General features: G+C 40.0%; 1 protein-coding gene across 3 annotated transcripts in view; it reads right to left on the reverse strand.

The window, feature by feature from the left end:
- Nucleotides 1-13,171, reverse strand: part of CHD6 (chromodomain helicase DNA binding protein 6) — a 293,252-nt gene that overhangs the window by 203,063 nt on the left and 77,018 nt on the right. For all 3 annotated transcript variants that reach the window (XR_005213217.1, XM_037812432.1, XM_037812433.1), the window contains exon 3: nt 1,228-1,748. Coding sequence is in view for 2 of the 3 variants with exons in the window: in XM_037812432.1 (XP_037668360.1) it covers nt 1,228-1,748 (521 nt within the window). In the remaining variant the exon portion in view is untranslated. The remainder of the gene's footprint in view (nt 1-1,227; nt 1,749-13,171) is intronic.

Consider the following 13,171-nt stretch of genomic DNA (forward strand, 5'->3'; position numbering starts at 1 on the left):
TTCACAAAATCTCTGGATTTTTATGGGTGCTCCTAATCTGATATATGTATACATATACTTGTCCTACCTCTCTGCACTAAGATTTTAGAAACTTAAATTCCTTAAGATTGGGATCATGTAGTGTTTGCACTGTATTTCCTCAAAAAGTTTAAATATAATGCTCTTCACAAAGTTTCATAAAGAGAAAATGATAAACACTGTATTTGTATATAGATGACATATAATGAATCCTGTGAATATGGAAAGGAGTACATTTGCTATCCTGATAGATATAGTACGGGCCCTTAATATCATCCACTTTGCAGTGAATCTGTACCCATGCCCTCTTATCTCCCTACAAGTCATCATGGTCGCCGCTGGGCTCATTTATTCAACATTTCCTGAGCACCTGTTGATGCATTAGGCACTGTGCAAGATGCTGATAGAGAGCATGAGTGGTCCTCACACCCAGAGAGCACAGAGCCTAAAAGAAGCAATTCAGCCCTCTTCTGTTTGGAACTCTGTGCAAAGAAAGTTCTCCCAGGCTTCCTGCGTCACTGATTTCCTAGTATCTGCTCTCCTGCCACTCTCTAAACTGCTGCTATTCCAACAATTCCACCTTCCCTTTAACAGACCTTCCTTTAAAACCTCCCCATGTTATATTTTAATTCTTTTAATCCAAAAGAAATTGCAAGAAATAGTATGGCCAGTATTAATTAAGGTTACTCTTCTCTCATCAGGTAGTGAGGAAAGTGGCTCATTTTTGGCCAAAAGTTATATGCACACAAGGAGCACTTCAACATAGGATTTAGGGGGCATCCACACATGAGACAGGATCCCAGCCACCAATGAAAGAATGCTAAATATTAAGTATTCGGGCCAAAAAGGACAACTGAGATGGAGGAATGGTCCTTGGAGTATCCTAAAAACACAAATGCTGTTTTTCAAGTTTGTCAACTCCTGAAATGCAATCAGAAAACAGCAACTTCCAAGGACAGCCCCCTGTATTAGAACCAAGCGGTTGCCCCATCCACTACTTTATACAAAAGTGAGGTATAAAACTTAGGCCCATGGTCACTTGGATAGATAAAAGATGAAAGATAAGTCCACTTAGCTCCCCCTTTGAACTTCTGAGTCCTCCTACTGGACTTCTGCAGTAAAGTTATGCCCAGCAACTTGGCAATACCAAAGGGAAATGATTCTGTGGAGACAGAGCAAAGTGCTCAGAGCACGGAAAAAGCTGCGCACCTGGTCTTCCTGGACTTCGTCCTCACTGTGGAGTCAGCGCTACCCCTCTTCTCTTTGGCCTCCTTGGTGCCTGAGGCCTCCCGGGGCTTCCGTGTCTTCTTTGCTCCATCCTTCTGCTTCGGTTCCTTGGGCTCCTTGGCCTTTCTCGGTTCCTTAGTCTTCTTGGGTTCCTTTGGCTCTTTAGGTTCTCGCTTCCTCTTTGGCTTGGGCTCCCTGTCCCTACTTCCCTTTGCTGCACACTCTTGCTCTCCTGGATCTTTTTTCTTCCGTTTCTTCTTCACTCCAGTGCCTCCTCCTCCACTGTTCTCCATCCCATTATGGGATGTCATTTTCCTAGAGAAAAGGGTATCAGCTTCCTCTTCAACAGCATACAAGTCCTTCTGGGGCAGACACTGACTAGCAACATCTTCAATTTTCTCTTCCTGATCAGTGCTGCAGTCAAACGGGGATGGGGATTTGTAGTCAAAATTGACAGAGGCATCAGACATTGGGGAGTGACTCAGAACTTTTAAATTTGATAACTGTAAAAGAGAGAGAAATAGAAAAGCATATTACCCTTCCATTGCTTGCTTCATGCAAGGAGCATTAAGTTCGAATGAATGGATTCATTCAACAAATATTTACTGATGTGTTAGTTCCTACTGTGTGCTAGGCTGGAGACATACTGGCGAACAAGACACATGTGGCCTTTGCCCTTGTGGAGCTGTACTAAGTTGCTGCTAGCGTTATTATGGGGTGGGGTGGGGTGGGGTGGTCAACAAAACAGTACATAAAAATCTGAAGGATTTCCATAGTTATAAGTGGAAATCTGAACAATCTTTTAAGCTCCAAGTCTACAATACGCAAGTATAGAAGTCTCCTACAAAAGACCTTTAGATGTCACTATCACAAAATCCTAGGCACATTGTTCTGGCCCAGAATGGCATTTATCATGCTAACACACAAGAAGTTATCATTAAATGTTGTTCTGAAACTTGGTAAATAAAGATGATATCACTGAGCTGATAAGGATACAGGTTCCAACTCAGTGTGTTGCTTTGTTTCCCCAAATCTTTGTTCTCACCTATCAGCAAGCAGCAACAACATTCAGCTGGGGTAATTTTCAAGAAAATCAGGATCACTCAAAGCTACTCCTTTTATTTTTAACTAAAAATTGTGTTCTTCTGTATAATCAACTAACTTAGCCATTAGACTCAGCACCAAATAATCTTTGGCTATTTGCAAAAACCAAACTACCCAGAAGAGGAAGCTTTATTGTGAAAGATGTCACTAGGAAGACTACGTCACATGTACTAAAGGGAACCCTAAAAGGGTAGTTTCGATGTTGTTTTTGAGCACCACCAATTAAAGGTGCAGCCTCCACAGTGGTCACTTTTAGGGAAACATCCCTTTGGAATTAATAGGTACATCTCACACTCTCAGGTCTGCTGCAGCAAAAAACATTTGCCATTTCATGCCCAAGCTAATGCAATAATCAGATAATAATGTGGGTGCTGACTTCAGGAAAGAACACACTCTCCTAGCTCTAGAACAAACAAATGACTTCAGGAGTGCCGGGTAGGGACCGACATGCTCTCCAGTGAGATGGCTATGACCATCTTTGGATGATGGCTTAGGAACAACACCATTTGTGAGTAGCTTCCTTCTAACAAGAGGCCTGGCATTTGCTAAAGGGCAGAGACACTTTTCCAGGTGGTATGTTTTCCCACTGGCATGCTGGTTACTGGACGTGTGCTCAGACTTCCTGGCCCACCCTGGGAGTGATGGAGAGTGCAAAATTCAGCTGCATATTTCCCCTTCTGTTTTTCTTGTTCCTTTCCCTAGTCTGTTGCTTCCAAACATAACATTGAAAACATCAGGAGAAAAGGATGAAAGAAAAGAAAGCCTTTTTGGATCTTTATCATAAATACAGTCCAACCACATAAACAAGCCTAAATCTAGAGGGAAATGGTCATTCTGGAGGGCACACCACTTAAAAAAAGAAAAAGAAAACAATTCAGTTTGACTCCCTCATTGTAGATTCAGTATTTAAGATGGCTTAGGAAAAGGAGAAGCTAAGTGAACTTAAAAGGAATTTAAAATCAAATACAGGAGAAGAAGAGACCATAGCAATGGGGTAACAGGTATCCAGTTAAAGCTTGGATCCTGTGAGTGCTTAGCCATTCCCAGAACATTACTGAGTTCTGTGTTGGGAACACTTGGCCCTGAGGGAACAAGTTTTTGCTTAGCATGCTGAGGTGGACACACTAAAAAAGCAAGAGATGCAGGTTTGTTCATTAAAGACGCTTTCAAAGATAACACATAAAAGACCTAATTCTACCAAGGCACTCCCCTACAGGTCTCTTCAACTCATACCTCCTAAAAGATAGGGCTTTCCAAGGCAGCTAGAAGCAGGGGGTAGTAACAGGATATTCAGTCACTAGGCAATAATAATTATAGCAGCTAATATTTATTGAACACATAATACATGGATACACCAGGAATTATACTAGGTATGTTTTATGATATCTCTAATCATCACAGCTATCCTAACAGGTTAGCATATATATGGAGAAAGGGAATATCAGTGATGTTAAGAGATGCACCCAAGGCTATACAGCTGGTAAGTGGAAGAGCCTGAATTTGAATTCTCTATCTGGACAAAAGCTCATGTTCATTTCATCAAGTATTTTGTGGCCTCCCAGCTAACTGTAACAACTGGTAGGCCACCAAACCAACAAGACAAGACTTGGTTAGAAATGCTAAATGGGATGGAGTATACAACCACTTTGGGAAAAGGTCAGGCAGCTACTTATAAAACTAAACAGATACCTACTCATATCCCAGCAATTCCACTCCAGGAATCATAAATAACTGGCTAGTCTACGGCTCATCTTACAGATAATATAGCCAGTTCACAGAGAAGAAGCGATTTATCCAAGGTTATATTCTTAGGGAGTGGCAAAGATGGGACATCCTAGAGTGAGAAGGGAAACCCAAAAAATGCAATACAATTCTTCAATGTTAAAAGGGGGAAATACCTCAAAAAGCAGATATTGGTGATGAAAAAATATAAAATTATACCACACACTGGAAGTTTTATATAGCACATACTGGAAGTTTGGAAAAGATATTTGCTGAGGATTAAAAAATATAAGACAAAAAATTATTCATCCATGAGGTCAGTGTGGTGTGTGTGTGTGTGTGTGTGTGTGTGTGTGTGTGTTGGGGGTGAGGGTGGGGGTAACACAAAAAGCCTAAATAAAGTATTTCAGCTTCTAACAAGAAGGACATTAAATCATTAAATTACCACTCTGAAAATGGCCTAAAAGGAACAGACTGGAGATCATGGACCACAAGGTACCAATAATAGTTCATATTAAACTGACAATCTAAACAGAGACAAGCATTTGGGCACACAAGGATAAAATGGAGAGAGGCCAAGTGATAAAATATGCAAAATGCTAACTCATAAACTGCCTTGTTTGTTAAAACAAAACAAAACAAAAAATGTTTCTTTTTATTCAAAATTACCAATCCACAATATTCCTGAAAAAGACACAATGTCATGTTTCAAAGGACATTAACAAGAAAGTGAAAAAACAACCTACAAACTGGGAGAAAATATTTGGAAACCATGTATCTAATAAAGGTTTAATATCCAAAATATACAGTCTTACAACTCAACAGCAAAAAGACAAACAACCCCATTTAAAAATGGGCAACTACTTGAATAGTTTCTCCAAAGAAGATCTACAGATTATCAATAAACACATGAAAAGATGCTCAACATCATCAGCCATTAGGGAAAGGCAAATTAAAAACACAATGAGATACAACCTCATACCCACAAGGATGGCCATTATTTAAAAAAAAAAACAAAAAACAAAACTGAAAATAACAACTTGACAATAGGAATCCTCGTACATTGTTGGTGGGTGTGTAAAATGGTACAGCTGCTGTGGAAACCACTGTGACAGTTCCTCAAAAACACAGGATTCCAGCGAGCGAGCAATATCTAGGCCTCCCTATTCCCTGAGATACACGATATTGAAGTTAGGCCAAGTAAGAACCCTACAATGGCCTGTAAGTGTTCAAGTGAAAGGAAAAGTTGTACATCTCTCACTTTAAATCAAAAGCTAGAAATGATTAAGCTTAGTGAGAAAGGCATGTCAAAAGCTGAGATAGGTGGAAAGCTAGGCCTCTTGCGCCAGTCAAGTTGTGAATGCAAAGGAAAAGTTCTTGAAGGAAATTAAAAATGCTACTCCAGTGAATACATGAATGTTAAGAATGCAAAACAGCCTTATTGCTAATATGAAGAAAGTTTTAGTGGTCTGGACAGAAGATCAAAACAGCCACAACATTCTCTTAAGCCAAAGACTAATCCAGAGCAAGGCCCCAACTCTCTTCAATTCTCTGAAACCTGAGAGAGGTGAGGAAGCTGCAGAATAAAAGTCTGAAGCTAGCAGAGGTTGGTTCATGAGATTTAATGAAAGAAGCCATCTTTATAGCATAAAAGTGCAAGGTGAAGCAGTAAGCAATGACAGACAAACTGCATCAAGTTATGGAGAAGTCTAGCTAAGATATGGCATACTTCATTGTTGTCTTATTTTTAAAAATTACCACAGCCACTCAAACCTTCAACAGCCACAACCCTGATCATTCAGCAGCCATCAACACCGAGGTAAGACCCTCCACCACCAAAATGTTACGATTCACTGAAGGCTCAGATGATGGCATTTTTTAGCAAATGCTAAAAATCAGTGAGCAAACTTTGAGAGTTAAAAACTGATAACACAGGCTACCAGGAGATAGAAAGAGGGTAGAGATTAGGCATTTGATGCTGAAGGACTACAGAATGTTTAGCAGGATTGATTGTATAGATCTAGAAATAGATCACATAATACTGTGAGATGGTAAACACAATATTGTAAGTACACTGAAAAAAGATGTCTGTGAGTAAGGCTGAAAGAGGTGGGATAGGAGAATGTATGACACCAGAGGTAAAGACAGATGATGAAGACTGGGACTGTATAATTTGGCAAAAACTGGAGTGGCCAATATACAAATATAAAAATGTTCTCACATGTGGGAGAACAAACGAATGTCAACCACGCCGAGTATTGAAATAGGGATGCTATTTGGGAAAAAAACAGAATCAAAACAAACCAGAGTCTATGGTCAACAGTAACATTGTAATATGCTTCCATTAAATGTAACAAAGGCAATATACCAAAGTTAAATGTGTATGAGAGGCGGATATAAGGAGGAGTATGGGATTCTTGGTAGTGGTGTTTTCTGTCCTTACTAACGTATTATATTGCATGACACTTTATTTTTCTTTTTATTATTATCTTTTTATTATTCCCCCCCCCAAAAAAAACTTTTTCATAGTAATCAATATGTTCAAGTGCTGACTGTGGTGATAAATGTACAACTATATGATGATACTGGGAACAACCGATTGTATACTGTGGGTAATTGTATGTTATGTGAATATATCTCCATAAAATTGTAGGGAAAAAAATCTTATTTCTCTCTTGTAAGGAATCCAAATATGGATACCTGATAATGATCTTCTTTAAGGTGGCAGATTCTCTATCCAAGTTCCTGAGGAGTTGAGAGAGACAATTTTTCATTCTCATTCATGGAAAGAATGACCAATTAATAGCTTCTTCAAATACTGACATGAAAAACAGGTATAATTAGAAATCTGAAGATTGAACGGGGACAATACTTCCAAGTTTTTAATAATATAGCTCCCCCAAAATTCAGGATTATAACCCTTTCTTTGAAAAATTAAAGTTAAGATAATGATAATGTTGCTACTAGACTCCCCCCAAATTTTTTCTAAAAATTATTTATATCTTAAGAAATACAATAATTAAAGAATTTAAATATTTTTCATTTAAAAATCAAATACATTCACCAAATTAATAACTTTTTCATAACCTTCACCTACTGAATATCAGGCCTAGACTCAAACATCTATGACTGAATAGGTTTAGAGAGTCAGATGTTAAAGAAAAATTGACACTGTTTGATTTCCCTGCCTTCTATTCACCATTCATCACTCCTCCAACTAGAACACAGCAAAAAGTAACAAAAACAATTAAGTAATTTTTATACTTTAAAGAACGTTAAGTAAAAAAAAAAAAAAAAAACAGAATTAGAGAAAATATTCGCATATTACGTATTACGTATCTAATAAGGATATACCCAGAATTTATAAACAATTGTTACAACGCCCTGATGATAAGAAGATAAAAACCCATTTCAAAACTATAATGAGATACCATTCTATACCCCCTAAGATGGCTATAATAAAAAAGACACGTATTGTCTCTAGGCTTCCCTGTGTTCAACCTGTGACATGGTCTCCCTGGAATAAGAACCGCAAGTCCAGAGGGATCTCTGCTTTCTATTTGCAGTGTCTGCCTGCCAGTAGGTGAACAGGTCAAGTAAGTCTTTCATAGGGTGGTTAGGTGTTACTGCAGGAAAAGGACTTGGACCTCCTGTTTGGGAGTCAGCTCCAAGCCTTATTCTCCAATCCAGCCCTACCCTGGAGTCCTGTGCCTTGGGCAACAGAGCTGGTATTCTGATCCCTAGGACAATGTGGTTCCTCATTGTCACAGCTGGTTAGAACCAGGACGAGGAGAGTTCAGTTTCAGGTATCTGATGGTAATTCAGACAGAGATGCCCAGTAAACTCTTGAATGTATTTTCCCAAGAAAAATTTCTTCCAGTCTAGAAATAAAGAATTGGAAGTCAGTCCCGGGGATGAATGTGGACCCGGCATCGTGGGACTGAGAGTATCTTCTTGACCAAAAGGGGGATGCAAAATGAGACGAAATAGTTTCAGTGGCTGAGAGATTCCAAATGGAGTCTGGTGGACATTCTTGTGCACTATATAGATAACACCTCTTAGGCTTTAATGTATTGGAATAGCTAGAAGTAAATACCTGAAACTACCAAACTCCAACCCAGCAGTCTGGACTCCTGAAGACAATTATATAATAATGTAGATTACAAGGGGTGACAGTGTGATTGTGAAGACCTTGTGGATCACACCCCCTTTATCTAGTGTATGGATGAGTGGAGGAATGGGGATAAAAACTAAAGGACAAATGGGGTGGGATGGGGGGATGATTTGGGTGTTCTTTTTTCACTTTTATTTTTTATTCTTGTTCTGGTTCTTTCTGATGTAAGGAAAATGTTCAGAGACAGATTGTGGTGATGAACACATAACTATGTTATCATACTGTGGACATTGGATTGTATATCATGGATGACTGTATGGTGTGTGAATGTATTTCAATAAAACTGAATTTAATTAAAAAAAAAAAAAAAAAAGAATTGGAAGTCAGTAACTTAAAGACAGCACTGAAGCCACGAGAATAGATAAAGAGAGATGATGACCCAGGACCAAAATCTGACGCACACTGTATTAAAGGATTCCCAGAGGAAGAAACAGCCACAGAGTGTGAAGGAGCAGTCAGGTCACTGATGTAGGTGTGGGGGGGGGGGGGAATGCAATAAAGCGTGGTATCACAGAAACCTGAAGAAAAGAGCATTTCAAGACAGAACGATCACAGGTGTCAAATGCTGCTGAGAAGGCAAGTAAGTTACAGACTAAAAAGTCATCAAAGGATTTGGGGATGCAATGGTTCTAAAACCTCTCTCCTCAATTCTAGTTCCCACCTCCAATTCCACACAGTTAAAATTTAGAAGGGGGGAGATATTTTCTCTATTGATTTTTCAAGAGTCTTAGAAATTTGACTTCAAGTTCACAAGCAAAGTCACAAAACTGAGGACTGATGGATTGGAGGACAGAGGAAAAGTGATATTTAATAAGTATCTGTGTTGTTTGCAAAACTACGAGTTTGATTTCCAAACTACTATGTCTTTGGACAAACCAAACCCTCAAGTGACTCAACTTCCTAATATGATTAGGTGGAATTATGCTTATTTCACCAAGGCCAGGAGAAACCTCTTCTAGAATTTCTTTGTGATATCTTCTAGGCCAAGAAAATGTTCAGCATATTCAAAGAAGAGTATTTCTCTAACTCTTCATTCCTGGCCCATCTGCAATCTTATTGTAGCCTGGGGCTACCAGAGCTTCTGAGCCCAGAATTTAGGTCAAGCTTGAACCATATCACTGCCATACACAAAAGTGAAGGCAATCTCTTTCTCTCTAAGCCCACTCAGCAGGTGAACTCACAGCCCTCCCCACTAGGTGGGACATGACTCAGGGGTGTAAATCTCCCTGGCAATGCAGGACATGACTCCTGGGGATGAGCCTGGACCCAGCATCATGGGATTGAGAAAATCTTCTTGAGCAAAAGGGGGAAGCGAAATGAAACAAAATAAAGTTTTAGTGGCTGCGAGATCCCAAATTGAGTTGAAAGGTCACTCTGGAGGGCATTTTTATGTTCTATATAGATAACCCTTTTTTAGTTTTTAGTGTATTGGAATAGCTAGGAAGAAATACCTGAAACTGTGGAAATGCAACCCAGTAGCCTTGATTCTTGAAGACGACTGCATTAACTATGTAGCTTACATGGTGTGATGGTGTGATTGTGAAAACATTGTGGCTCACACTCCCTTTAACCAGTATATGGACAGATGAGTAGAAAAATGGAGATAAAAACTAAGTGAAAAATAGGATGGGATGGGGGGTGGTGGTGGAATGCTTTGGGTGTTCTTTTCTACTTACTTTTATTTTTATTCTTTTTGGAGTAAGGAAAATGTTCAAAAATTGGGGTGATGAATGTACAAGTATATGATGGTACTGTGAAAAGTTGATTGTACACTGTGAATGATTGTCTGGTTGTGAAAATATCTCAATAAAATTGAACTTAAAATTAAAAAAAAAAACTTAAAAAAAAAAAGAAGGCAAGACTCTGTCCTGGGATTACATATATTGTACACGTGCATAGGGAATACTTCTTTTCATAAACTCAACTTTTTAGTCAGGAGCAATCAGATTAAAACAACCCAGAATTGTTTCAGTATTTTAAGATAAAACAGGTGTCAATAATGATAATAATTTTATACCCACTAAGATGCCTAAAATCAAAAAGATAGATATCATCTCTAAGCTTCCCTGTGTTCAACCTGTGATGTGTTCTTCCTGGAATAAAAAGAACCAACAAGTCCAGAGGGACCTGAACCTTAATTTTATTAAGCATGGAGTATATGACAGTATGCTAAGTACCTTAAATGTATTATATCACCAAAAACCCTAAGAGGCATATTATGCTTCCAATTATGACTCCAGTATAAAAAATTGAAAAGAATCTCAAAGAGGTTAAACAACTCACCCAAGGTCATACAGCTAGTAAATGCTAAAAAGCTAAGATTTGAAAAAACCAAGCTTTGATTTCTGGGTTCAAAAGCCCATACTTTTGACCACTTCATTATGCTGCCTCATATTTGGGATATATCAAATTTAGAAATAAGAATCAGCAAATACCTCTAAACCCTTCTACTTTATTTCCCTTATCCATCTTCCTGACACCACTCTATCTCTACAACCTCTAACCCAGACAACTTCCAACTATTAACTTTTCCTCTTCTACATATTTCTTCATAAACCTATTTGTTCCATAGATCAGAATGAGAAATGCTGGCAGAAAAAAACAATTTAGCAGAACACATAAGATTAAATAAGTGAGAACCTAAGATGGCAGCTAGGAGAGACAGGGCAAAAAAACACCTCTGTGAAAAATACTAGATAAAAGCCAGAAAGTGACCCAGAACACCAGTTCCAGCAATGCACCAGCTGGACAAGGTCTGCTAAATCCACAGGGACTGTGCACTTAGTGAAACCGGGAGTCTGCGTTCTGAAACGAGTGAGTAAGCCACTGAATGTCTGGCAGCCGTGCTGCAGTGTGTGGAAGCCGTGGGTTAGCGTTTGGAGGTGAACTAGCTCTTTTTTTAAAAAAAAAAACAAAAGTTAGGCTAGGCCTCCCTATAATTGGGCCTAAGAGCCTCCTCCCGAATGCCTCTTTGTTGCTCAGATGTGGCCCTGTCTCTCTAGCTAAGCCAGCTTGAAAGATGAAATCACTGCCCTCCCCCCTACATGGGATCAGACACCCAGGGGAGGGAATCTCCCGGGCAACGTGGAATATGACTCCCGGGGAGGAATGTAGACCTGGCATCCTGGGACGGAGAACATCTTCTTGACCAAAAGGGGGATGTGAAAGGAAATGAAATAAGCTTCAGTGGCAGAGAGATTCCAAAAGGAGCCGAGAGGTCACTCTGGTGGGCACTCTTATGCACACTTTAGACAACCCTTTTTAGGTTCTAAAGAATTGGGGTAGCTGGTGGTGGATACCTGAAACTATCAAACTACAACCCAGAACCCATGAATCTCGAAGACAACTGTGTAAAAATGTAGCTTATGAGGGGTGACAATGGGATTGGGAAAGCCATAAGGACCACACTCCACTTTGTCTAGTTTATGGATGGATGAGTAGAAAAATAGGGGAAGGAAACAAACAGACAAAGGTACCCAGTGTTCTTTCTTACTTCAATTGCTCTTTTTCACTTTAATTATTATTCTTGTTATTTTTGTGTGTGTGCTAATGAAGGTGTCAGGGATTGATTTAGGTGATGAATGTACAACTATGTAATGGTACTGTGAACAATCGAATGTACGATTTGTTTTGTATGACTGCGTGGTATGTGAATATATCTCAATAAAATGAAGATTAAAAAAAAAAAACAAAAAAAACAAAAAACCAAAAGCGCTGCAGATACAGCAGTGAGACCCACACAGTGAAGCGTAGCAGGAAAGGGCTGTGTGAACGCCTCAATATCTGGCGTGGAAGATAGACTTTCACACACCCACTGCTAGTTGTCTCAGAGCAAGGAAGGCAGCGGTGAGCCAAAAGGGGAAAAAACCACGCCCCTTGCAGCCATCTTCCCTGGCAGGCTAGGAACACTTCTGCCCGGCGCCTGAGCCACAGCCCAGAGCTGCACCAAGGGACCCAGGGTGACAGGAAGTGTTTCCAGCAACACCACGCACACGCCACAATATCGGGCATGGACAGTAGCCTTTAGCGCACTCACAGCTAACTGGCCCAGAGCTGGGAAGGCAGAGCTGTGCGAAAAGGGGGAAATAAACACACCCCATTCAGCCATCTTTACAGCGGCCCAGGGCTTCCCTTGAGGGACGGCGCATACTTGTGATTAGCACAGCCTTCCCTCAGCAGAGGCCCTAGAAGGGCAAGGCTGGGAAGAGGAACCCACTTGGAAATCCCAGGGACCATACGCCCATACCAAGGACTTGTGGATCAGCAGCAGAGACGATCGGTGGTGAGACTGAAATAAAGGTTTAGACTCTTGCAACAGCCTTAAATCTCCAGGAACACTTGGGAGGTTTGATTATTAAAGCTGCCCTGCCTCCCTAACCACTCAGACACATGCCCCACATTCAGGGCGGACAGCACCAGCAACACACACAAACTTGGGGCACCAATTGGACCCCACAAGAACCAGACCCCCACACACCACAAAGACAAAGTTGGGGAGAACTGACTTGAGGGGAATAGGTGACTCACAGATGCCATCTGCTGGTTAGTCAGAGAAAGTGTATGCCACCAAGCTGTAGATCTGACAAATTAGAGATTGGTGACTGAATAATCCTTCATATCCTAAAAGAACCCTATCAAGTAAAGCAAATGCCGAAAGGTCGAAAACAACAGAAAATTTTAAAGCGTATGAAAAAACCAGATGATATGGATAACCCAAACCCAAACACCCGAATCAAAAGATCAGAGGAAACACAGTACTTGGAGCAATTAATCAAAGAACTACAGACAAACAATGAGAGCATGGCACAGGATACAAAGGACATGAAGAAGAGTATGGCACAGAATATAAAGGACGTGAAGAAGACCTCAGAAGAGCATAAAGAAGAAATTGCAAGAGTAAATAAAAAAAATAGATGATCTTATGGA

Source organism: Choloepus didactylus, chromosome 19 (genome assembly GCF_015220235.1).
Source record: "Choloepus didactylus isolate mChoDid1 chromosome 19, mChoDid1.pri, whole genome shotgun sequence".
NCBI lineage: Eukaryota > Metazoa > Chordata > Mammalia > Pilosa > Megalonychidae > Choloepus > Choloepus didactylus.